Genomic DNA, 27,542 nt, shown 5'->3' with positions numbered 1-27,542 from the left:
GTTCTGTGGTCCTCGAGGAGGCTGAGTTGTTGTTCAACTTCCTCTAATCTTGTATTGTGAATATCCAGAGTCTTTTTAATTTGGCCAACAGTTTCTTTTATTCCCATAGATCTTCTATTTTTTTATTTACTCTTGCAATGTCTTCTTTATGCTCTTCTAGGGTCTTCTTTACGTCCTTTATATCCTGAGCCATGCTCTTGTTGCCTGTCTGTAATTCTTTGATTAATTGTGCCAAGTACTGTGTGTCTTCTGATCTTTTGATTTGGGTGTTTTGGTTTGGGTTCTCCATATCGTCTGGTTTTATCATATGCTTTAAGATTTTCTGTTGTTTTTGGCCTCTTGGCATTTGCTTTACTTGATCCCTAATTTGACAGAACTGTAGCTTGGTGGCGTACACTTTCTCTAACTAACCAGTAGATGGCGTCTGTGAGTCACCTATTCCCCTCAAGTCAGTTCTCCCCCACTTTGTCTTTGTAGTGTGTGGGGGTCTGATTCTTGCGGGGTCCAATTGGTGCACCAAGTTTGGGTGTGTTGCTGGTGCTGTCCGCCCCGAATGTGGGGCATGTGTCTGGGTGGTTAGGCAGGCAGGGCAGCTTTATTAATCAAACCTCCCAGGTGTTCAGTCTTTCCACCGATTGTCTCTGCCACAAGTCCTTGGTATTCACATAGGGTCCCTGGGATTTCCGAGCGGTTCCCCCTTCCCAGCTGTGCTCTTCCAGGACCTCTGCTGGGGGAGGGTCACGCCACATCACTAGTGTGCGCCGGCCCGCCAGGAAAGCCCTGGGTTGCTGGGCTGTGCAGAGGTGCTCCCAGCCCACTTCAAAGATGGTTGAATGGGACGCGTTAACTTCCCCCTTTTGCACAGCTCCGCCCTCCCAGCTCTGGGACAATCAGCCGTGGGTGTATTAAAGGCCACTGTCCACGGCCGATATTGTGGCTTGTGTGTAGTGCTGCGGGAAAGATTCCCTGTCATACTGGGTTTCTTGGTGTGGCTCTGGGCTGTGGGTCTGGCCCCGGGCAGGAGCGTCCCCCGCCCGCTGGGGAGATGGCTGCAAGGAATGCGGATTTTTTCCTTCTTTTGGCTCCCCTCTGCTCCTCTGGTCTTGAGACAATCAGCAGCGGGTGTGAGAAGGGGTATCCTCCAAGCCAGACACCAAGTCATTAGCCCAGCCTGCTCCCGCCATGCTTCATTGCATGGCTCTCTCCGTCGTATCTGCAGCCACTCCCGGGCTTTTTTTTTTTTTTTTAAGAACTAGTCCGTTTCCAAATGCCAGCCCACCGTTTCCCCACACCACAGCACGGCTGCGGGACTTTCAGCCATCTCACTCATTCGTTTCAGAATGCAGACTCCTCGTTTCACCAAATGCACGTTTCCTGTAGATTTAGCAGACCTTGTCCAGCTGGTGCATTGCTGGAAGTGGTGTTCTGGGTCACTTTCTGGTTTTTATCTAGCATTTTTCACGGAGGTGTTTTTTTGCCCTGTCTCACCTAGCCACAATCTTAGGTTCTCCCTATCATTACATTTTATGTATTTACCTTCAGATCCTGGAGGAAGGGAAGAGTGGAGTTACAAATAAGAAATACAGTATGATTGGTATTTATATTTACCAGTGTCATCTTTACTGGAGATCTTTATTTCTTCATGTGGCTTCATTCAGTAGTCTAGTATCCTTTCCTTTCAATCTGCAGAACTTTTAGCATTTCACATGGGGCCAGACTAGTGATGAAGTCCTTCAGTTTTTGTTTACCTGAGAGTGTCATACTCTCTCCCTCATTTTTGAAAGAGTTTTTCTGGCTATAGAATTTTTGACTGGCATTTTTGCATTCAGCATTTTAAATATGTCTTCCCATTGCCTTCTTGCCTCCATGGTTTCTGATGACAAGTCAACACATAACCTTATTGAGGTTCCCTTTTATGTGACATGTTGGCTCTCTCCTGTGGCTTTCAGAATTCTATCTTCATCTTTGGCATTTGAAAGTTTGATTGTAATATGGCGTGGTGTGAATCTATTTGGATTTATCCTGTTTGGAGTTTGTGGAACATTATAGTTGTATATATTCATGTCTTTCATTAAATTTGGGAAGTCTTCAGCCATTGTTTCTTTGAATATTCCTCTGTCCCTTTCTTCCTCTCTTTCTTCTTTTCAATATACACAATGCATATATTGGTATATGCTTGATGGTATACCACAAGTTTCTCATGCTCTGTTCACTTCTGTTCATTCTTCCTTCCTTCTGCTCCTCAGCCTGGATGATTTCAGACTGTCTGACCTCCAAGTTTACTGATTCTTTCATCTGTCAGCTTCAATCTGCTGTGGAACCCCTCTAGGGAACTTTAATTTCTCTTACTGTGGTCTTCATCTCTGTTTGGTTCCATCTCATAATTTCCATCTCTCTATTGATAGTCTATGTTCATCTATCATTTTCCTGATTTCCTTTCATTCTTTGTTTATGTTTTCCTTTAGCTCTTTGAGCATAATTAGGACCATTTTTCTAAAGTCTCTCTCTGGAATGTCCCAGATCTGTTCTTCATCGATGGTTCCCATTGCTTTAATGTTCTCCTTTGCCTGGGCCATTGCTTCCTGTTTCTTTGTATGCTTTGTAATCTTCTGTTAAAATTTTATTATTTTAATGTGTTATCATTGGACTTTAGACTCTGAGGCATCTGTTCCTTAAGCGTGTTACCTAGCTAGTGTTATGACAGCACTTTCCTCAAAATCCAATAACAGAAAAGGAATAAAAGAAAGCATCTTTCCCAGTCTTTTCATATTGACTTGTGAGTGTTCTCCTTCAGAGATTATCCATACAATGAGTTCAGAAAATAGCTCCAGGCCAAACCATAGGGGCATCCCTGGTCCTTTCTGAGCATTGTTCTTGTCTTGGGCATGCACATGTGGCCCTAGAAATTCCCCCATTTATGTGGACACAAATGTTCCCTCTTCCCTAGAAAATAATTTCCCCATGTGCTGGGCACTGCACATTATGTCCTACAGACAGCAATCCCTTGCCCCAAAGCCACTTTTCTGCTTTTCCATGGTATTCCGTAGGAGAGCTCTGTGAACTGCCTTCTACACACAGGCAAAGTCTGGGTGGTGAATCCCTCAGTCCATCACCAGACAGACTGCGCCAGATGTACATGTGCTCCCGGTCTGTGCCCAAGCATTACTTTGCTCTCTCTGGAACTGGAACCGGGGATCTGCACTGGGAGAGTGGGCTGGCCTGCACCAAGCTGGAGAGGGGGCAGGAGGGGCAGCCAGGGCACCAGGAAATCCTACCGCTTTTACGTGGCCTTTTTCTTAATTTTGCTCTTGTCCTATTATTGCAGTCCTTTCTCTGTTTTCTGGAGCTTTGAGAAAGATGTTTCTAAAAGCTCTTGATGGTTGTTCAAAGCTTCTGTGGAGCAATGGAGCCCTGAAGTTTCTCATTCTGCCATCTTGATCAGGGCAGGATGATGCTAAGTTCTTGATATGGCAAACAACATTTAAAATTTGATCACTGTCCATATGGCATGCTCGCAGATCCACAACCATGGTGGGTCATTTTCTAAAAGTTGAAAAGGCTCAACATTGGTGTTAGTCCTAAAGCTCACTTGGCTGCTGGAAGTGCCACTGATTGTCTCAGCGACACTGTGGCAGTAAAGAAGATGAGTCTCAAACTGTTTTAGTTGGGATACTAGAAATATTTCAACAGAAAATGGGTGCTGAACCCTCTCAGAGAGTCTGGTACAGCCCAGAGCTTCACAAGTCTGTGAATACTCACTATTATCTGAAGCTATGTGGTGAGAACTGCTGCCACAGTTTTGAGCATTCCTTCTGATGAGTCTTTGCATACAGAACCTAAACAGCCTTGCGTCTCCTGGAATGGTTTGATATGCAGATTATTCTGGAGGAGGTTTCCTGTATTTGACCTTGCCTGTTGCTCTGAGTTCCACAAATGTAGTACAGGACACCAAATATACTTGGAGTTGCTCCTTAAATGAAGATCATGGATTCTCTATTGGGCTGTTATAAATCCAATTTGGCTCTGTCAAGAGGTATTAATGTATTCTCTGTGAGCTCTGGCAATTTTGCAATTAATATGTAAGAAATTCCCAATTGTGATAAAGACAGATGGTGAAGTTCTGCGGTATAAGCAGCAATGCCTTCACTATGCTGTTGCTTTTTTGTGAATTTTAAATCTGAGAACTATGATCATGCGAGTGAAAAGTGGGCTATAAAGATCATCTAAGTTCATTAAGAAACTAAGTGAAAAGCAGGAACCAATGTTTTGTTCCCTTACCTGCTTTTACTCAGGTCCCATATAAAGAATTTACTTCAAGGGAGAATATAATTTACTTTGTATGTGAATACCAAGCAGTAGGCTGAAACTGAAGCCCTAAATTTACTGTAGCTTCAAACTGGAGGCTGTTACATGGCTTTGCTTTCTTTTTAACCATCACATCCTAGATGCCAAGTGTTTTGTTTGTTTTTTTTTTTTAATTGAGGCAGATTGGACTGTCAAGGCTAAATCAAACCTAAATTACAACAACATAAAACTAGGAATCCAAAAGGAATAAAAGCTGAGTGATATGCAGCAGCCCATCAAGAATATTCACAAGTTATCAATAAGATGTCTATGTCTGTTGTGGTATTTTGGACAAGTTGGTTGCCCTCTGGAGCTTTAGTTTAGCCATTTATAAAATGACAGGGTTTACAATTATAAATGTCCTTTTCCTGTTCTAAAGTACCATTCCTACCTGCCTTCTGAGGACTTCCTCCTGTTGGAAAAGACAAAAGACAAACCATGCCTTACACAAGTGCTTTAAGTTGAGCCCCATTTCAGAACTGTGCAGTGACAGTATACCTGGGTGCAACCTGCTGCCCTTGGTCACTGTCGATAGTCCATCGCATCACTGGAGGACAAGCCCCCCACAGATTTCTCCTCCTTGTTCTGGTTACTTTCTGTGACTGAGAGCTGAGAAGGTGAGGTGAGTGTTCGGGACTGTTTAGTTGACTTGGTGAGCTTCTTGAGTTCACTCGCAAAAGAAATGCCTTTTCTTTTATCTTCTCGGGATGCCTGTGGGGGGAAAAATCTTCCATTGGTCTTAAGTAAAACTCAGGGTCCTCAAACACATAAAACTAAGTCAGAAAGATCCCTCTTCCTCTGGTGTCTAGAGTTTTGGAAAGAAGGGCTGAAGGGCTTCCCTATAAGGACTGCTTAACCACCAAAGGAATAAATTTCTTTTCACTCAGTGAAAACAAAGTCAAACATAATCCTTTCTCCCAACTAAATTCCTTGACTCAGAAGATTTCTCCTGGATTTCACTAGCTCCCAAATTTGATTACAATATGATTATCAATATCAAATAATTTGTAAATAAAGGAAAACCACAAACTTTACCTGTACCTGTTCCTTTAGCTTAAGGATGAATTTTCCTGCACCTTTCCATTTGCTTTGGGCTTGAAAAACACACTCCTGATCTGAAAGGACCCGCTGGGAGGACTTTGGGGTAGAAGACTTCTTGTTGGCAGAGTCTTTCATCACCTCTTCCAAAAGCACATAGTCACTCGGGTTGGGATTGCTTAGGATGCTATAGGAATATTTGGCTTTGCATAGGGTCTGAAAGACAAGTTATGATCATCTGGATAACGACACAGTATCTCCAATGTTTGTGTGCATTCTAAATTAAACTCTAAAGTGGAAAAATATCAAGACTTTTAGTGACGGAAGGGCTCTTCCAGATCATTTATCCAACTCCTCATTTTATATTTGCGTAGCTGGAGCTTATAGCGTACTTTCCCACACCTCACTTAGCTTCACACCAGCTCATGATTTAGGTATTATTATTCCCATTTTCAGATGAGGAAGCTTAAGTTTACAGGAAGCTGCCAGAGGATGCACAACTAATAAGTAACATAATAAGGACCTGAACCAAAGTATCCTGTAGGCCAGGACACCTATAAACATGAAGGCCACACAGCCAGTGGGTGGCAGAATCCTGACCCACAGGAGCCCCTGTGTCCCTCTAGACTGTTTCCTCATCACAGGGTCTTGAATGTTGACAGAATTTTTGAAGTTACTTGGTCTCATCTCTCATTTAATGCAAGAATATCTTTTATTTATGCATTCATTCATTCATCAAAAATATTTATTGAGGGACTACTATGTGCCAGAGCCTGTGCTATACCTTGGGGAGACAAAGGTGAACAAGAGAGACAAGCCTGGGCCCTCTTGGAGTTCAAAGTTTATTGAGAAGGCTAACAGTAATCAAATTATCATGCAATAAGAATAGCAAATAGTACTTACATAATGCTTACCATGTGTCAGGTATTATGCTAAATGCCTTAAATATGTTAGCTTACTGAATCCTCACAACACTCCTATGAGGAAAGTACTCTTATAGTCTCCATTTTATTTATGCAGTAACTTGCCACACATAGTGGTGTGCTGGAGCCAGCTGGAGCAGGCTAGTGAAATCAGACATGGTGAGAGAATTTATAAACAGAAGTCAGCAAGTGCTACAATCAGCTTTTTTCTTTTTTCTGTGTCTATTTACCAGCACACTACTATAACTGAGGCACAAAATGGTTAATTAACTTGCCCAAGATCTTGGAGTTAGTAAGAAGCAGATCTGAGATTTGAACCTGGAACAATTTGATCTATGTCTCAAAATCATGATGAGGTTTTAAAGGATGGAAACACAGTTTTCTGAAACAATGTAAACAAAGAAGCATGACCTAGAAGACAGCAAAGGGTCAGAGTATGCCTCCTGTATATTCTCTGTAGGATATACAGAGAACATCCTACAGAGATAAGCCTTGGCTTCAGCATTTCTGGAACAATGAAATCCCTATTCTGCAGAGCCACCTCCTAAATCCATTATTATCAGTGCATTATACAGAATAGGTGAATAGGTACTAAGTAAGTACTTGTTGAAAGAATGAATTAATATTTATCAGCTTTTAAGAGGCACACTCTCCCTTCTCAAGTCCCTGTTTTTCTACAGCTTCATTCATAAAACAAGCTTTCAATGCACAGACCCTGATTTGTGCCAGTAATTTACATACAGAAAGGACTGCCGTGGAGAATGTCGATGCTTTTACCTGCTGAATGACATCCTGGGCAGTGCTGACACGGGGTGCTTTGATGACTGTTCGAGGTTGCTCTGGAGAAACATCATGCACTTGGACAAAGAAACTCTCCTCCTCTGAGATCAAAGTCACCTCTTTGTCATCTTGCACAATGTTCTTCTCTTCCAGGTTCTAGATTAAAAAACAAGTGTGAGTAAATGGTAGGACGATGTAGAATAAAGAAGGAAATATCTAGCTAAAATTTTGAGCTGTATCTTGGTAATTTGAAAGCTGAAGGAAACAAATTCTTAGCCTTACATTTCGTACATTAGTTAAATTTCATAAACTTATTCTAAAAGGATATGCATGTTTTCTGAGAGGAAGAAAGTGCTGTAAGTATTAATGCCAATGTTGACAGACTGATAAGTTCAGGGCACTGGCTTCTATTAGCTGTGGATTTGGGGAGTCCAAATAAACTGTAGGTCAATTTGCAGAAAGAAAACAGAACATTTTGCTAAATAAGAACACAGTAAATTGCATTCAACAGAAATCCTACTCATTCACATAGAGTTCTTGAGAATTTGAAAAATACTAGACATCTGAAGAGCAGAACATGTGAAAGTAACAATCAGCCAGGGCTTGAACAATGTCTGGGTTAAACAATGTTGAAATGAATATTGACAGAATTCTAAGAATGAGATATATTCATCAGGTGAATTGATTTTCAGTGAATTTATATAAATATCTATTATTAAATAATTTCAAATAATATAAAAGTACATCAATAAAAAAAGCAAAATTTTCCCTTTCCCACCTTTTTTCCCTTTTCTCTTCCATCTCATTCTCCACAAAACAAATAAACAAACCCACCTTCTAGGTATTTGGTCTGGATATACAAATGTATTTTTGTGTATAGAATAAACACACACAATAAAACCCTGGAATTATATAAATTTAGATATAATGTGATTGTTGATTGTCTTCTGTTGTTTGCTCGATCCCCGTTTTCAAATGGTGGTAGCTTAAAGTTATCTTCTGCAAGGGGGGATCATAAAAGGGAGAGAGAGGCCAGCAAGTAAACAGTAGGCAACCCCATCTCAGGAAGTGAGGATCTGGTAGGAAGGCCCTCAGATCACCAGTATTTTCCATCTCCCCAGACCAGTCTATTGAAATGGCTGCTAACCAACCAGATGAAGCCAAGAATCACTGTCACTGCCCAGAAGTCCCAACCAGCCCCAGGACCCAGAATCGTCCCCATTGATATTAAAGTCAGACTGGATAACTGCCACCAGGTGGTGCCAAACTGTAGCCAGGGCCAAGGAAGATGGACTCCTGGAGCTTCTTGCCAGCCAGCTGCACAGGCTTGTTTTAATCAATTCATTAACTCTGTAATCATGGGCCCCACAATATATATGTCTGAATATTTTTTGGACCACATCTTTATATTATGGAGGTGAGGAGTTGCTATCAATTTGCATTACACAAAATGAGATTATATTCTACTACACATACTGTTCTACACTTGTTTTTCCCCCCACTTAAAAGATTGTGGTCATCATCCTAGATGAGATTCCTAGAAATCTCAATCCATGACATGTCATTGCATTGATCGTAATATGTTTAACTAGAGATAATATTTTTAGTTGGAGAGTGGTGTTGGAGGGCAATACATATGAAATGATTTATAATGTCAATGCCCTAAAGACCAGGAAGAAAATTAACAAGTAAGAAAAAACAAACAAAAAAAGGTCCTAAGTGGCCAAATAAAATGTCCCAACACCCATGCACTAAGCATTACTTTTAAGAGAGTTCCTTGGGTATTCACTCAGAGCTCATTTACTTTCTAGGAGCTTTCAGTAACATTTGAAGCCATAGGTTATAAACAGAAGATAATGACAGTAGCCCTCACTTGTACAGCCCTTTATAGTTTGCTAAGCATTTTTCTACATATTGTCTAAATATCTGATATGAATCTAAAATAATTTTTTAGTTATTTAGGGCATTTTTTTATTAGAGATTTTAAAAATGTGTGCACTGAGGCTTACAGAAGTTAGATGACTTGTCCAAAATCATCTAATCAGTGGCAAAGCAAGGTTTATCTGATCTCAAATCCAGTAGATGTCACAGGAAGGCATGTCTAACTGCAAAAAGATGTAATAGCTATACATATATTTACATAGGTAGGAGAGATCAGAGATCATGAGTAGCAATTTGTGTACTTACTAGTTCCACAGAATAAAACAAATCTATCAACAACGATAATACCCTCTTGCATTCAATAATTGCTGAATTTATTTAATCAGGAGAAGCTTATTGGGTATCACTATGTAGCAAGTTACCCCAGATACTTTAGGAATGAATTGATATTTTTTGAGACATATTTCAGTCACTTCAAAAATCTCCTCCCAACAATGGCATATAATAGAGAACTTGCTGTATTCAACTTGTCAGAAAATGCCTGTCAGCCTTTCCATTTCTTCAAAATGCTTAGGAAGCATCTATTCCTGAGGTGTCTGTTGCATGTTGTCACATACATTTTAAATTGCCTATGGGCACTGCACACCTCCCCACTCCTCACCTACGCTTCCCGCGATATTAAGGAGCCCACTGTGACACCTGACAGCTTGCCCATCTTTCCTCCTGCTCACTTCCTCCCACTGCCTCCCACGGTGCACTAGAATGACTCCAGCCTGGGTGGCACAGGATGGTGAAAAGGACACTGATCTTGAAGCCAGAAGACTTGAGTTCTTTCACCTTCTGGCTCTGCCATGATTTAACCTCTGTGAACCTCAGCTTCCTCATGTGTAACATGGTTTCCATTACCTCATGGGATGATTCAAAATAGTGGGTGTTTGAGGGCTTTAAAAACTGTAAATCATTATGCAAATATATGGTTTAAAATGTTTACTTATTCATTAGCTTTGTCATTTAGAGGGTAATTTTTACATGTAGCTAATTAATGAGGTAAGACAATTAGAAATAGGAAAAAAAAAATAGAAATTAAGGCTGGCTTCAAAAGCCCAGCTAAGCCATCTTTTTTTCTCATAAAGCTATTATTAGAACAGCTTGGTCTCCTTCTTGGCCTGACAGGGAGAGAAGGCTGGGAAGACAATTACATTTCTTTGCTTAAAATAACTTTTAGGCAAGGTTAGGGAAGGGAGGCGGTGGCTCTGTCTCCCCAAGGAGCTGCAGGCCACGATCAGAGAAAGTGGAGAGCAAAAAAGTGACAGGTAAAGCTGCAAACTGGTTCTCTACAGTCTCCACTGTGCCCAGCAAGCATGGAACAGACAGGCATTTAACCAAGAAAGCCCTGTTATAGGAAATGCCCAAAAGGAGCAGGAATGGGGGGCCTGGCACAAGATAGGAGCCATATATGTATATAATGTTTAATCAAATGGTTGAACTGACTCAACTGCCTCATTATCGGCATCTCACAGGGCTTGACTGTCTATGCTGGAGCGATGATTGCATTCATCACTTTAAAAAATGGTAGCAAGTTACTGGGCTCTTATCAGTTTATTCAGGGAAAAAAAAGAAAAGCAAGGGAAACAGGAGCTAAGCAATCAGGAGTGAACATGGCAGCGGAACTCTTTCCTCCATGGGAATGGCCCTGGAGAGATTAGCACACAGAGTATACATGTTTACTAATGCTGACCAAGGTCGAGGGGTATCCTTACTTTGTGTGACATTATGGAATATTCTCAAAGAAATACGGTTGTTTTATTTGTAAATACTCAACATTTTATTAGTTAAACAGGCACTGACAGGAAGGCAAATTAACTCCCAAATGTAAAATTCCTATCAAGCCTTGCATTACAAAATAATGTGACCCTCAGAACGATATCTTTTCACACATATGAAGTACTGGCCCCATAGTTGATGACCTGTGTAAAGAATCCTTTAAGTTCTCGCTGCTTTGGTTTAATAAGTGATGATTTTTAGACTGAATTCCTGTAACTCAAAGATAACATTCTAAATATGTGCAGAAGACTAAAATAATTTCTTCACATTTACTCAAGATGAATCCTACAGAACAAGTAGAAATTATAAGAAATTCTGAATTTGAGGAAGGTGTGGCAAGATAGTTAATCAAACACCAGGCTGCTCCTGTGGGTTGTTACAGGACACACTTACTTCCTGCTGGGTTTTTAAGACAATCCTGCCAACGTATCCCTCTTCTGGAAACCAGCTGCTTAAAATCTGTACGATCTGTTCTTCTGCACCAATGGCTCTCTGGAAAGGTTTCCTGCATTCATTCTTTTCTTTAGATATAAAATATTTTTCTTCCATCAAAAAACAGTCTGTGGTGAAAGGTTTGGTGCTTTGCTTGGTCGTCAAAATCTACAGAAAAGCAAAGGCAAATTTTGGTGCACCTCTGAAAAGTGGGGCAGAAACTTTAACTTCAAAACAAGTTTATTTTCATGGCATTCAGACATATTTGATGTTCAATTTATAAGAGAAACCTACTCTGGAGTATTATGTAATTCTTTTTGGAAGATCTAAGAATTTTCTTATGCCCAAAAAGGATTGTTGATGTCCACTCTGGGCAAAGGCACATTTTATTCATAATCCCCAGACAGCGTAAGTATTTTCCCACTGCTGGAATCAGAGCTCTTACTGAATTAAAAAACTTTTAGGTTTTCCAATCCGTGAACTTAGACCTTTGTAATCTTGCAACACAGGAACGAGGGCAAAGAACCTAGTCCAGTTTTTACCAAGACAATCTCTTTTCCTCACATTGGAAATATTCAATCACCTTCTAAAGGAAGGTTCAAAGGGCTAAATTTTCATCTGATCTAAGTTCCTGGGAATTCTCCTTTCAATAAACTCTTGACAGTATGCCTGGAGGATTGTTTTCTTTGTTGGCTACTGACCCTGGGCAGTAAAACAGAGGGGTTGAGACAAGCTCCGCGGAGCCAGACAGACCTAGGTCTGAGGTCAGCCTTTAATATGTACTGACTGGGAGGCTTTGAGCAAAAGACTTAACCCCTTGGCGACTCAGTTTCCCAACCTATAAAATGGAATTACTAGCAACAACAAACCCTTAATTATGTTTCATTATATGACTGAGGCACTGATTATAAAGCATAAAATGGGCACACTATGAGAACTCAATGAATACTAGCCAGCATATGGTTACTTTTACTGATTTATTTATTCTCCCTGATATTGTTCAGGGTACTGACAAAGAGTTGAGCTGGCAGGGGGTAAAGGTCAGTCACGGAGAAGAAACTCCCTTTGCTGTCTTCCTGTGACAGAGACGAGGCTGCCACTGTCTGGCCTGGACTAAGCAACACCTTTCTCCTCAGTCCCTGCCAATGATGCCGATATCAGGGATCAGGGGTGACACTTGGCCCCATCACCTGGAGGAAAAGCAGAATGCGCCAAGGAGGATGGGGGCAAAAGATTCTCGGTAAGACTGTGATCCCTTCTCTCTGGCCCTTGGTCTATATGATTGATGCAGTGCTATGATTTGATGGGGGCCATGGCAAACGGAATGATTTAAACAGGACTACTCTACAGGAATAATTCAGGACGAGAAGCTCCCAGTGGTAGGTCTGTCAGTACTGTCACCTCTGCAGGAGAGCCAATATCCCCCTCCACAATCCTTTACAGCCACATGATTATTTGCATGGGGGTGACAATAAAATAATGCTTTTTTGGGGGTGGTGCCTGGAAATGTTTGCTTACTTTATAGCCTCACATTTTATAGATTCTCTAAAACCCTAACCACGTTTTGTGGCAGTAGGAACTAATGTTCATGGACTTATTGAGAAAAACAGAACAAAACCAAAAAACCTGGGCAGTAGATGTTTTCTTGATTTTAAGTCAATTATCAGATGTTGAGCAATAGGAAGGCCCTTGGCCCATCCATTCTGACTTCCCCTCAAATGGCAGAGTCATTTGTTAATGCTTATTATATATGGTTGCTCAAACACTTTTTGGCTCCCCCATATGTTACACACACCCAGCTACATTTCATCATGCACCCTGACTTCAGCAGGTCACAAGGATGTTGCTCCCCTTGGTCATTACGGTCCCTGTTCTACCCCTCAGGAGAAGGAGAAATTCTGATATGGGTTAAGGATAAAGTGTCTGAAAGGATATTAGGCCACTGTACCCAGCAGGGCCAGAGCTTTACTGTGAAGAGAAAAGGAATCAGACAAGGGGCCTTTTGTGGAGCTGACTGCTTCTGGAGACTGCTCTTGGTTTGCTGCCTTCTCACTCTTACAAGTCCTCCCGGAGGAGGGACCCCTGCACACAAGGCCAGGAAGACCCCTGGGGGAGGCCCAGAGGAGGAGCAGTGTAGCACAAAGGGCTTAGGCTAGTTTTGCTACAGGGCTGGGGTAGCAGGTCCTCTTTCTCTTGTTTTAGGCTCTCCATGCCTCTTTGCACCACCAGAGGGACAGGACATCAAGGGCCATGACTGAAGGCCAGGGGAGGGGCCCACAAAGGCTGCCCAACATGCAAAGGAAACCTTAGGCTGGGAAGGGCCAACTGTGTCTCCTTGGCCCACGTGGTCCACTCTGATGCTCTAAGAATTTGAGTCCTACCCTTAGGATGGCAAACAGATTTTCATTCAGCTCAGGTGCAAACACTGAGTGATCAGTAAGCTCTGAGTTAAGAAGGATTATGAGGCATACGTCCAGGAGTGAAGGGAGAGTGCACAATATTGGAGGGCTATTCCTTCTGGTCTTTACGCTTCTAGAGCTCAGTATTTTATGTGACTGAACAGTTACTAAAAATGATCCTCTATGATTAAGGTAGCTTTTCTAGTAGTACCAACTCTATTTGTTGCACTCAAGGTTGAAGAACACATTTACAAATAATCAAAAGGCAGACTATCAGCACGGATCTTTGCGGATTTGTGTGTATATGTGCATGTACACACATCCACAGGTACATACTTGTTACACATTGGATTCCCCCACCCACGGATAGGTGAACTTACTTGGTGGAGAAGATGCTTTGCTGTGGTGCCTCCATTTATAGTAAAAATGGTAAAGGGCTCTGGACCTGGGACCCCATGCACCGTGACTCTGTATGTCTGCAAACATTTTTTTTCTTCAGTATTAAACATCTGTCAAGGAAGATCACATGGTTTTTCATTCACTCTAAATAACCTATCATTTCTGGGCTACATTCAATATGAAGTGCTAGTACTTAGAAGTATGCAGTGAAGCATGTAAATGCAATAGAAGAGAATCTTTTTGAGACTGGATGTATCTTTGTTGGTTGAAGAGGCAGTGGTGTATATTCCTCAATTATCTAATGGGAAAATCTGGCAGCATATCATCCAAATATTAATTTAAAATTAATGTCTCTTTCCATCATAATTAGGGAACTGACATTATCTGAAATGCACATTTTTACTTATAAACTGACACTCAACAGTTATCTATTGAGTTCCTTCTCTCTTCTGGGCACTGGGCTAGAATTTTGGATGATAAGATGGTAGTTCACAAGCTCTACCCTTAGAGACCTCACTGTTTAGGCATAAAAAGAATTATAAACAAAATGTATGCCTGCGAGGGAGAGAGCTGGGTAAATGTGTAAATCACAATTCTTTGAACATTTTGCATATTCAAATATATTCATTCATTCAAAACACAAAACACATTTATGGAAGGCCTACAATGAATTAAAAATGATGCCCAGCCCTGGGGATTCAGGGACAAATAGGACATTATCCCTACCTTCAAGGGCCCCAGTCGAATGAGGCAGCTAGAGGAGAAACATGTTAAGTTTCCTGGGAACCAAGAGGAGGGACCCATCCCAGGTTTGGAAGAAACCAGGGAGGGCTTCCTGGAAACGGTATCATCTGAACTGAATCCTGGAGGACTAATGTGACATAGGAGATGAAAGGTGGGACAAGGACTTCCAAAAACTGGTGCAGCATGTGTGCAAAGACTTAGAGGTGGCCTAAAGCATGGCATTCTAGGAGCTTCAATGAGTTCTGTGACTGAAATGTTGGAGGGAGAAAGTCTGGAGATGCAAGCAGATGCAGGATCATGCAGGGCTTTGTCTATCTGGCTAAAAGTTTAGACTGAAAGTAGCCAAATGGTGACTAGAGGACTCAAGTGTTTTATTCAGCAGGTATATTATATTTTCACTTGAGGGAGTGGGGTGGGTGGCTATATTGTTATGCCTGCACAATGTGTTTTTATGTCTTCTGTTTTACTGAGGTATAATTTGCCTGCAATAAAATGCACACACTTAAATTGTACAGGTTAGCCAGCACTGTATTTTTAAAAGTCGAATAGTTGTCAACATTTACAAATCAAAATATTTCATACAAAATTCCAGATTTCCTGAATCCCTTAAAATATCTGAAGATCTGGCAACACTGCATGGCAGCAAGCAGCTGAAGCTGACGCCTCTTTAAATGACCCATGAATCCTCGGTGTTCCCAATGCCTCTGTCCAGCCTACTTAGGCTCATTTACAGGCTCTCCTTGCAGCCCTCTGGCATTTGAGTTTGTTGCCTCTGCTATAAACTTTACCTTAAAAGCAATGAAGAACCAATGAAGGGATTTACACAGAGGAGGGATGTGATCAGATTTAGGTTTTAAATAGATATGTCTGGGGGGCTGCGAAGGAGGACAAATAGGAGGGGACCGAGCGTAGAGGAAGAGAGACCAGTTAGGTGAGACATGGGCCGCGGCAGTAGGGATGGATAGCGATGCATGGATTTGAGAGATACTAAGGAGGTAGAACTGGCTCTGGCAGTGATGACACACATCTATTTTTATTTTTATTTAAAGAGGAAGCAAAATGGAATTAAGCAATTAATTAAAGCAGTGTTTCTTATTTAAAATGTCCCTGCTTTGGTCCTGTGGCTCTTGAATTTTAATGGACACTGACCTTACCTGGGGAACATGTTACAATGCAGATTGTGCAATGGTGGCACTTTTTAAGGTGTTCCTCTGTCACACCTCAAGGGTGCAGATTTTGCATCTCCGCACGTGCCAGGATGCAAGTCACACATCACCCTCAGCACCTGGCCACCTACCCCAACCCTGCTCTGCCCCTGGACTGTGAAGAAGTCAAGGATTTTCCGGGTCTAACCCAGATTTCCTAGAAGTATTGAGATGTTTCCTACTAGGCTTTGCTTAATTATCCCCCTTCCCCTCTTTGTTATTTTTGGCTTGCTTCCCTGGCAGGCATTATAATGCACTTATTAGGAGTACAGGCTTTGGCACCTGATGAACCCGGGTTTAACTCCTCGTCCACTGCTGGCTGTGTGACCTCGGACAAGTTACATAGCTCTTGTTTCCTCATCTGCAAAATGGAGACAACACTAATTCCTAACTTAGGAAGTTACTGAGAGGAATAAATGAGTTAATAGATATGTAAAATGCATAGTTAGTACCTAGTGTCAACCATTACTATTATTATTATCATCATTAATTATTATACCCCTAGCTACCTAATTAATGATATAACTGACCACCTTCCTGTACCTCAACAAAGCTGACTTCCAGTCTAACAATCCTCTCAGACACACCAAATGAACTATGATGTGAGCTTTAGAAATAGAACTTAATTTACCACAGAGGCCGGCAGGGTACTGCCAGAGGAATTTTCTTCCATCCTTCTGCTATTTATGAATAAACTGGAAATTTCCAAGACTTCATTGTGGAGGTTTCTCAGTTGAAGATGTCGATATCCTAGAAAAATACAGGATTAGGAAAAGCTAATTAACTTTGCAGAGCTCTGCAAAGGAGATAACCCAAGGAGATCAACAAAATGACAGGCAGACCTAAGAGCATTAGCTGGGCAGTGGCTAGCAATGGTGCACACACAGCAGGTGCCTGTTCATTGGGAGAATGCTGCCTCCTGGGGACTGTTTTGGGCCACTCAGTGGTAATTAACTTACCTGGGCACTGTTGCTAACTTGACAGAAAACGCTAGATGGAAAACCTCATCCCTGTTTTACAAATATTCCATCTTCTGTCACCTTAGAGCAGCTTTGGTGATGATAAAATATTCCAATAATTGGAGATTGGTTAGATAAGTTATAGTCTGTGTTTGTGTGTATATAAAATAGACTAATATGCAGCTATGAATAGCGGTAAAGCTGAAGCATAGTTTTTGACACAGCAAGTTGCTCACTGTATATATTATTTTTTTTTACTATATATATAATTAAGTGAAAACAGTAAGCTACAACACAAACAGTAAGACACAACAGTAAGATACAACACAAAGATTAGCAAGAAGCCTGTTTGTTAAAAGTATATACTACATGCTCACATGTATAGACATGAGCAGAGAAAAAAAGCCTGCAAAAGAAACACACCAAAAGGGGTTACTTCTGAGAGATGGGACAATGGATAATGTCAAAAAAAAAAAAAAATGGGTTTTTGCTTCTCTGTACTTTCTCATATTTCTGTAATCACTACTTGCAAAATAAGGAACAGAAATAGGAAAAGAACAAAATGCAGGAAGCTATAATGTGCCTGTGAAGCTCAGAGGATGGCAGCTTGAGCATGGCTGGAGCAGGAAGAATGTACTCAGAGTAAACCCTGGAAGCATTTGTCAGAAATGCAGAACCTCAAGCCCCACCCCGGGCCTACAGAATCAGAACTTGCTTTTTATTGTCCAGAGCCCCGGGTGATTAATATGCACATCCAGGTTTGAGAAGCAATGCACAGACATTCTGGAATTCCCTAGAGGTCCACAACAAAGCTAAGTCACAACCCCTTGCTAGGAAGCCATGAGAACAAGCTAATACAATCCTAAACCTTTGCTTAGGATTCTCTGTCCTCCAGGAGTCCTCCGCTCTGCACCTAGCACCCTCCCCTGGTTTCCAATACTGGACTCCAGCCGGGCACCGATTTCAACCTTGGCTCACTTACTCGACCACCACATCACAACCCACCCTTCTCTCACCTTCCCCTCCTTACTTTGATCCCTGTCTAAAAATGCTGGGGGTATGGTGGGTGCTATTTGGGGAGGGATATGTAGAAATGGGAGCATGTAAACAGTGCTCCCAACATCAGCAAGGGTGGGAGGGGCCACTTTTTTAAGCGATATTGTTAATTCCTCAGATTTTAAACACTAGGTAAGAGAAAACCTTCTTTTGAGATGTGCTCAAAAAGTGTTCAAGTTTATAAGATTTCCTTCTGCCTCTTATTTTTAACTTTTTAATATGAAAAATTTCAAACATACACAAAAGTAGACGCAGGGTATAATGAACTCCGGGACACCTGCTACCAGGCTAAGGACAGTGATCAACTTTCGGACAATGTTATTCTACCTCGTTTTAAAGCCTTGAGTGGAATGATTCTCTGAGCAGTTACCGCTGAGCTGTTGTTTTCCACAACTGCAAAGCGAAGAAATACAAGATCTTCAAAGTGCACCCGGAAGAGAAACTGTTCATTCCATATGGGGTTCAGAGTGTTTCGGTGGATGGGCTTTGTGCGGAAATGGCAGCTGTCCAGGGCCATGCCCAGGACATCGACTTCAATACAGGGGCTTCCTGTGCTACTACCGGGACACACGTTTTGTCCAGAGACAATCTGATGGGAAAAAAAAGGATCAAAGTCACTGAAGATGAAAAAGAAACACCTCACTCCTTTCCTCCACTTACAAAGGCAAAGAATACTCTGGAACATACAAGGTAAATGATTAACAAAGCTGTTGAAAAAAATAAAAGATTGTAATCAGCTAATCCTTTGACTGTAACCACGTGAAAAATCTGTTTTGTCAACAGGATTTCATCTAAGTAAAACCATAGTCAACATGTTCAAATATCTTCAAAAACCAAGCAATTAAGATGAAATTAAGTTTCTCCCAGATTGTGAGAGAAAAGGACAGAACTTTCTGCAGTGTAACCTTAAATTACTTACTAATATTCTGTTCAAAATTTGTAGGAGTGCATTTTATAACTTCAAAATCTTTATCTTGAATAGTTTTGGGGTACATCACAGAGCATGTTAAAAACTAATTCAAGCTAGCAGTAAATACCTGAAACTATCAAACTACAACCCAGAACCCAGGAATCTTGAAGACGATTGTATAAAAATGTAACTTATGAGGGCTGACAATGTGATTGGGAAAGCCATATGGACCACACTCCCCTTTGTGTTGTTTATGGATGGAGGAGTAGAAAAATGGGGGAAGAAAAAAAAAAAAGGCACCCAGTGCTCTTTTTTACTTTAATTGTTCTTTTTCACTTTAATTTTTATTCTTATTATTTTTGTATGTGTGGTAATGAAAATGTCAAAAATTTATTTTGGTGATGAAAGCACAACTATATAATGGTACTGTAAACAACTGAATGTATGCTTTGTTTTGTATGACTACACAGTATGTGAATATATCTCAATAAAAATGAATTAAAAAAAGAAACTGAATGAGGGACCTTTAGATTAAAAAAAACTAATTCAATATTGTGAATGTAATTAATATTACTGAATTGTGTATGTGGAAGTGGTTAAAATGGGAAATTTTGTGTTGTTTATATGTTACCACAATAAAAATTTTAAAAACTTAATTTAAAGCATTTTGTAAGCAGATAAGAACTACACTCAGCTCTAGCAAAAATGGTCAGATTTGGGTGATAGGGAAATCTGCGAATGGATTATCCTAGGGGGTTGGGGTCTCATGAGCAGATGGTTGCTTAGCATTTTTCCTTTGAGGGAGAGAGAGAAGATCTAAAGATGGAGAGAAAAGAGATAACTTTCTCCCTCCCCCTTTCCTACCACCCACACAACAGTATTTTTCTCCATCAGCTAAACTATAAAGAGGAAAGACACCTGACTATATTTGTGTATTGATGCCAGTTTATCTGATGGTTGCTGAAGATTACCTGCTTTAACAAGGAACTCAACTTTTATGGGAAATACCCATGATTATCATTCTGTGGGGACTGAAAGACAGAATGATCATCATTACGTCTGTTGAAGCAGAGACCATATACCTCCATCTACTTGGCTCTGGCAAATTCCAGTGCCTGGGGACAGGGTACCTAAAACACAGCCACTGCTTTCTGAGAGAGAAAAAAATTCTTTTGCGAATTAAACCTGTGCAATCAAAATTGTGACATGACAACTTTGTAATGCTTTGAACTCAAAAACCAGTTCATACTCAGGAAAGTTTGATCGTCTAACCATTCTGATAATCAGAACTATACTTACAGTCAAAGAATAGACAGCTGGGTCCATGTTTTCCAGATCTCTTTCCAATGGAGAAAACTTCTGATACATGGGACAGTTCTTGTCCCACAGAACTGAAGGTTTCAAAACATAACCACAGCCACCATTAGCTTCAAACATTGCAGCATTTAAATGTAAAGGGAGATCTGCAAAACGTTTTTTAAAAAAGCCAAACCACTTGTTACTTTGTTGCTTAGTGTTATCTTATAAGTTTATTTTAAAATGCAAATGAACTTTGCACCAATATTCCCTATGCTTAAGGATAAAGAAAAGACAAACATTCATTCATTCCATAGATTATCAAATACATTTCAGGTAGTATTCTAGACACTAGAGATCCAGCAGGAGACATGAGACACAATCCCTGCTTCATGGGTTTTATGTCCTATGGGATGTGATCAGTTTTCCCATTCCAAATCAGGTTCTGCCAGTTAAGAACTTTTGCAAATGAAAATGTACCACATCCATCAAAAAACTCTTGTGAAAAACCTCATTTTTATACTGAATTTTAGAAGGAGAATAATAGCATTTTCTTACCCCAAACACCAAACTGTACAATTGTATGGCAATCTCTTGTTTTTTCAAATGTAAGATAAAATCTTAATTATCCAAGAAAGAACAGAATATCCAGAGATACATATCTTTTCCTTAAAATCTCAATTTTGACTCATAAATTGCAATATTTCTACCTCTTTTTTATTGTAGTTAAATATGAAAAAAAAACCCACCATCACATATGATTCACATTATGTCCACAATCCTCTCGATCAAATTTGGGGAACCCTCACAACAGCTTTGAGTCTTCTGTGGCCAAATTTTATTTGGCACAGTTGTTGAACAATTGGATTCCTGCATTTTCTGGACTCTTATACATGCAAATGCTCATCTGATGGCTCAAGCCTGTATAAAAGCTGCCCAAATGAGCAAAAGAGTTTTATAAAGACACACCTGATGAATGTTCCCTCTGATATTTTCCTTCCATGTGCAGAGTGAACTTGCTACATGGACAAACATCAAGGAAAAGTGTGGTAAGTGCCAGAGAGCAATGAGAAGTTGGCTCTTGCTTGTCTCGTGTGTAAAATTTTTCCGGGTGTGCATGGGACAGGCTGGGATTGAGTGCAGGAATTCCTGGGGTAAGATGTCTTAGACATTTTAAAACTCTTTAAGCCTCAGTGTCTTTCTGTAAAATTAGTGCTCTGAGCTCAATCTCTGAGGCCTCTTCCAACCCTGCAGGGACTGTTCCATTGAGGCCAAAGTGGGAGAAAAATCTCTCTCAATGCCCCTCTGTGACCCAGGAGCACAGCCAGGGGCTAAGATGGCTCTGAGAGACAGGGAAGTAAATGATATATGCCACTAACAATAATAACAGCAGCTCACATTTACTGTGTTCTTACTCTGTACCAGGCACTATTCTAGGTATTTTATATGCATCACTGCCTCACAATAACCCATGAGGCAGATTCTTTTAATATCCCCATTTTTATAGATGAGGAGATAGAGGCAAAAAGGGGGATATTAAACCAACATACACAGCTAGTAAGTGGTGGAAGCAAGGATTCAAACCCAGACAGCCTGATTCAATCTTCACTATGGAACCATAAAATGTACATCCTCTAGGGGAATCATAAAGATCCAGGAGATGATGTGTGAGAGTCCCTACTCCAGGGCCTGATGCATACAAGGGGCTCAACAGACAGTACTATTATGATTACGATATCAACACCCATTGGAGTTCCAAGTCTGATTTCAGCACCTTATTCTATTCTAACCTAGCAGTTTTCCAAAAGCTTAACACTTTCTCCCAACTAGATGGATAAGTGGCTAAATGAATTCTGATATAAACATACAATGAAGGAATACAGAAATAAAAGGTCACATATTGTATAATTCTGTTTATATGAAATACTCAGAATAGGTAAATCCATAGGGACAGAATGCAGACTGATGGCTGCCAGGTGGAGGAAAGCACAGGAAGTGATTGCTTAATGGGTGTACGGTTTCCTCAGGGTGATGAAAATGTTTGGGAACTGGATAGAGTACAACATTCTGAAAGTACTAAATGCCCTAAATTGTTCACTTTAAAATGTGAAAATAGAGTTTGTGCTTTGTCCAGTGTGGGGAGATGTTTCTCAGTGCTTGCTGAATTGAATCAAGAGAGGTTATGTGGCAGTACTCCCTCTCAGGTTGGAACATTATGCAGGAAAACTTGAGCATGAACTTCTCAACACAGCCAGTGTGGGGAGAGGCACAGCCTTCAGAGGTAAACGAGGCCAAGCCACAGACTCAGTGTGAGTTGATGGACAGTGGGGAGACCCAAGCAGTAGTGATTCCCTGGGACCCCTTTGGCTGTGGCTCTCTTTGCTGTTAGGGAAACCAGTGTGTCTTCAGGAAAAAGGGCACATCCAAAACCAAATGCATTTCCATTTCCTTGAGAAAACCATTTTACTAGTTGTTTCAATTACTTAAAATATTCTAGTATAATAATAACCAAGGGCACCAGTGGACACAGGGCTACAGATAGGGCCAGAGATGTGAACTGGCCATTCAGGACAGAGTGAAAAGAAATGGAAAAGAAAACTTTTACAACTTTGAAAAAATTTCATGATTATTTCTACTTGGGAGTCCAAACCATATTGTTTCATAACTTATCAAACACTAAATGATAGTTAACATTTTTGGAATGTTTATCATGTGCCAGGTACCATGCTAAGTACAATACTTCACCTGCATTATCTTGTTTAATTTGAATTGAGAGAAGCAAATACAACAAGGGCAAAAATATCAGTTTCTATAACTATATACCAGCGCAGCCACAAATGGGTACTGTTGGCCCCAGTGCCAGATAGCTAGCTGTTCCCAGAGCTAAAACTGTGGTTTGACCTTGGCTACAGACAAGGCCATGCTGTGGTTTTATAGTTCAGCACAGTTAAGATCTGATTTCATTCAGTCACGTGCAATGAATGATAAGGACTGCTTGCCACATATCTGTTCAAAGGAGACTGGGTTTTGAATGAGCTTCTAAGAAGCCCTTCTCATCAAATCCTTCCTCACCTTGTGTAGCTACCCTCTACCCCTTAACCAAGTGGAAACAAAACTCTTTTTCCTTCAAATTTCCAGAGCTCTTTATTTATTACTACAACTCTTCCTGTGACCCTGGGCAAATAAACTGCTTTGTGACTTGGTTTCCTTATCTGAGAGATGGGGATTGTAAAGGCTGTGGTGAAGTTAAATGAGACAAGGGAGGTCCAGATGCAATAAACGGCGGATTACTCTCGAGTTTTAGGCTCAGTGGTTATCCTTGTTCTCAGATCTCTTGATAGTGGAGAAATACAAACGCTATTTTGTTTCCCTTCTGCTTGCTACTCTTAGAGCACTGACTATTATTCTCCACCTCAATCTCAAAGGGATGAGAAGCTAAAACGGTTTTAACTTCCAAAGTGTTTGGAACAACACCACTTTTTGACTGCCCAAGAACAACTGCATAGTGAGAGAGGTTACTAAGGGGTGTCAGAAAATCCCTGTCCCAAAAGATCTTTAACAACAAGCCTTGACCCAGCTCTGTTCAGAGCAGTCCCATGTTTAAAGTGCTAAAAAGAGGGCAGGACCAGGAGACCATTAGGGACCCTTTCACGTTTCTTTTCGATTGCCTTAACTCTGAAACACCAAGGCCACAATTCAGTATCAAATTCACATCTATTTTTCATCGCCTGCATTTTTACCCTCACATACAGGGTGCTCCACTCTGGAATCTTGTCCCTTTTAAAAAAATGTTGTTCATGGAACTACAGCTACTAAAATGTACAATGTAAAGACAGAGGTTGGGAAGCCAGCCCCTTACCGTCTGTTTGGTAGTTGAGTGCGACGAGCTGTATTCCATGGAGCCAGAACACGAGGGGGTTGGGGTTGGAAGAGTCGATGCGGGTGGCGGCAGGGTAAGTCCGCAGCAGCTGGCAGGTGGTGTGCTGGATCAGTTTCTGAGAATACCTGCGACACAGCCGTTTGGCGGCATTCTCATTAAGCGAGGAGATGTGGTAACATTTGGGGGTTCTAATGATAGCACTGAGGGATGTGGTTGGGTTGAGAAGGGAAGATTCTTCCCAGGTTGGTCGCACTCCTTCCAAAGGACCTAAACTCCCAAAAGATTAGCCTCAGATTAGTGCGGGAAACTTTAAATATTTTAGGAAGATAAATCTGAACAATATCCTGGTAAATAATCATAATACATCATAACACATCTTAAACTTTACTTGTGACTTAGTCCCTACCCTGAACAAAATGGTTGCTGCTGAGCTTTCAAACGAGTACAGCAATACCAATTTAAGTTAAAAGCCTTAAAGTACTTTGTCTCAATACCTCATCTGTCCTGTGGATACATTTGCACAAACAAAAAACATGCATAAGGATGTTCACCCCAACAATGTTTTTATAGCAAAAACCAGGAACCATCCAGACATTCTATCAGTGAGGAAATAGTTAAATAAGTGACAGTATATCCATACAACGGAATACACAAAGGCATTAAGAAAAAAATGGGGCAGATATATGGACAGAAAGTTATGTGAAAAGTTGCAGCAAGTATAAAAGTTACACATGTATGTTCAGTTATATCCCATTTGAATCATCATAAAAAGGATCTTATTTTTCTTAAAAACAGTAAACTGTTAATGGTGGTTGCTTCTGGGGAGTGGAACTAGGACATTCAGAGTAGAAAAGAATTTTAATAATACTCTGTATTGTTTGAGTTTTTAACCATGAGATTTTATTACTTTTATAATAAAAAGTAATTAGAAATAAAATGGATATATCTTCTGGGATAATGTTGAAGAGTACAGTTCCAAGAACCACTAGAATGTTCCAAGGTGGCTCTCATTTTTAGTTTTGAGGTAAACACTGTAAGAACATCTTCAGTAAAATGTTATTTTTAGGAAATTAAAAGTGTAAATAAGTGACTTCAAAATATTTATACCACACTTTGAAAATATGAACATTAAAAAAATAGAACAGTTTTAAAAATCTGACAGTAAAATATCTGAATCATCCAGCATGCAAAATCAAGCAGATATAGAAAGAAGGTGATTTTACTTTTTCCAGATGTTTTGTTAAATGATGCTGTCTCCCCAGGGCTCATTCTGCCCGGATTGTTGCCAAAAATGGACTTCCTGCTTTTCCTTTCTTTTCCTCTGCTTGAGCCAGATGCATTTAGAGTTGACAGGCCTGTTCCCATAAAGTGAAAATAAATAAGCCAAAACTTTCAAGCAAGGGCACTCAAAATTTTCCATCCTTTTAATGTTTATTTTGAAGTCCTACTACTCCCTTGTATCCTAGCACAGAGGACCTACTAACATTTTAGCACCATTAATAATAGGCAATTGCAGCGAAGTATTTATTTCTGTAGGCCCATGTGGGAAGAACTGCATGATTATTACAGAATGATCACAAAGCCACACATGCACCACAGATAACTGTGCACCAGAAAGATTTTAAAGAACTGCACGAAAAGAAAGAGCTGTAGGCTGTATTTAATTGTTCAGGGACTAATTACCCAATTGGCGGAAGAATAGTTAAGAGCCTGAGATTTAGCACCAGACTGCCTGGGTTCAAATCCTGCAGGTATGAGCTTTGACTTAACATATAACTTCTCTGTTCCTTAGCTTCCTTATCTCTAAAAGGGGTGTAACTCACTCTCAGGGTTAGCCTGAGGATTAAATGGGGAGTCTATTAGGACGGTAATGACATTTCATGGCTTCTCTTTCTCATCCCTGGTTCCATCACTCCCTAGATCCTCCCTGCCTGGCACCATGCTTGGTGCACAGCAGGAACTTAATAGAGATGAATGCTCGCTGTGCAGACCTGGCTCCAGTGTAGGAGGAACGATTTTAAAGGCACCAGTGAAGTCTCCCCAGCTCCCGAGTTGCCTTCAAAGCATTCCTACTGTTTAAATTTGCACATTGGAGAGAAATTCGTTAAGCTTATATGAAAATACACCTTCCAAAAACATCATCGTAGGAACTAGGACAGAGTCGTGTTTAAGAGCATGGACTCTGGGAGAGACACACCTGGGTCCAAAGCCTGTTTCTAGCAGTGTGACTTCAGACAAGTCACTTAACCTCTGGTTATCTTTATAGCTTAATATGAGGCTTCTAAATTTTTTTTTCCTCCAAAGTACTCCTAACAACAAAGATGCACAAATGAGGACTGGTGAGTTCTCATGCCTGATCTTAAAAACCAGTGTGACATTCTTCTCTAGTGATCATGGAACTTCCTCCAGAATAGACCATATGCTGGGACATAAAACAAGCCTCAATAAATGTAAAAAAATTGAAATTATTCAAAGCACATTCTCTGACCACAACGGAATACAATTAGAAGCCAATAACCATCAGAGACTTGGAAAATTCACAAACACCTGGAGGTTAAACAACACACTCCTAAAATAAAAGGTTTATAATGTAGAATGTAGGGGGACTAGCGATAGAGAGCAATTAGTGAAGGGAGAACAATAACGCAATAAGAACAGATAAGCTATCGTGGGTGAGTTTAACGTTCTGGGAATGTCCAGGAATGACTATGGTTTGTTAATTTCTGGTGGCTATGGTGGGAACAAGTTCACAGAAATGTTGCTATATTGGGTTATTTTCTTGGGGTAGAGTAGGAACATGTTGGACTCCCTTGTTATGCTTTGTTTGAAATTTTTTTTTATTGTATGTTTTTTTAAATTTTTTTTTTATATAGTTGATTTAAAAAAAAAGTTAATTGAAAAAAAAAAATGAAAAAAATATGCAGAGCCCCCTTGAGGAGCTGGTGGCGAATGCAGGGGTGCTGGGCTCCCTCACCTCGATGGTTGCTGATGTGCTCACAGACATGGGGTACTGGTGGTTGGATGGGTTGAGCCCTCTACCACAGGACTTGCCCTTGGGAAGACTGTTGCTACAAAGGAGAGGCTAGGCCTCCCTATAAATGTGCCTAAGAGCCTCCTCCCGAATGCCTTTTTGTTGCTCAGATGTGGCTCTCTCTCTCTAGCTAAGCCAACTTGGCAGGTGAAATCACTGCCCTCCCCTCTATGTGGGATCTGACATCCAGGGGAGTGAATCCCCCTGGCAACGTGGAATATGACTCCCGGGGAGGTATCTAAACCCGGCATCGTGGGATGGAGAACATCTTCTTGACCAAAAGGGGGATGTGAAAGGAAATGAAATAAGCTTTAGGGGCAAAGAGATTCCAAAAGGAGCTGAGAGGTCACTCAGGTGGGCACTCTTACGCACAATATAGACAACCCTTTTCAGGTTCTCATGAATTGGAACAGCTAGCAGTAAATACCTGAAACTATCAAA

General features: G+C 40.7%; 1 protein-coding gene across 7 annotated transcripts in view; it reads right to left on the bottom strand.

Annotated features, from left to right (window-relative positions):
• PLCE1 (phospholipase C epsilon 1) overlaps positions 1-27,542 on the bottom strand; it is a 331,768-nt gene that overhangs the window by 3,997 nt on the left and 300,229 nt on the right. For 6 of the 7 annotated variants that reach the window (XM_037803856.1, XM_037803855.1, XM_037803859.1 and 3 more), the window contains 10 exons: positions 25,294-25,425; positions 24,050-24,337; positions 20,194-20,357; positions 18,312-18,573; positions 16,601-16,719; positions 14,002-14,130; positions 11,184-11,390; positions 7,083-7,241; positions 5,380-5,598; positions 4,843-5,055 (listed from right to left, as the gene is read on the bottom strand). In XM_037803856.1, the coding sequence (XP_037659784.1) occupies positions 4,867-5,055; positions 5,380-5,598; positions 7,083-7,241; positions 11,184-11,390; positions 14,002-14,130; positions 16,601-16,719; positions 18,312-18,573; positions 20,194-20,357; positions 24,050-24,337; positions 25,294-25,425 (1,868 nt within the window). In that variant the 3' untranslated portion in view covers positions 4,843-4,866. The remainder of the gene's footprint in view (positions 1-4,842; positions 5,056-5,379; positions 5,599-7,082; positions 7,242-11,183; positions 11,391-14,001; positions 14,131-16,600; positions 16,720-18,311; positions 18,574-20,193; positions 20,358-24,049; positions 24,338-25,293; positions 25,426-27,542) is intronic. The other variant, XM_037803858.1, reaches the window with a different exon arrangement.

Source organism: Choloepus didactylus, chromosome 15 (assembly GCF_015220235.1).
Source record: "Choloepus didactylus isolate mChoDid1 chromosome 15, mChoDid1.pri, whole genome shotgun sequence".
Classification (NCBI taxonomy): Eukaryota; Metazoa; Chordata; class Mammalia; order Pilosa; family Megalonychidae; genus Choloepus; species Choloepus didactylus.
The sequence above is the reverse complement of the archived record's forward strand: the minus strand, read 5'-3'. Positions and strand labels throughout refer to the sequence as shown.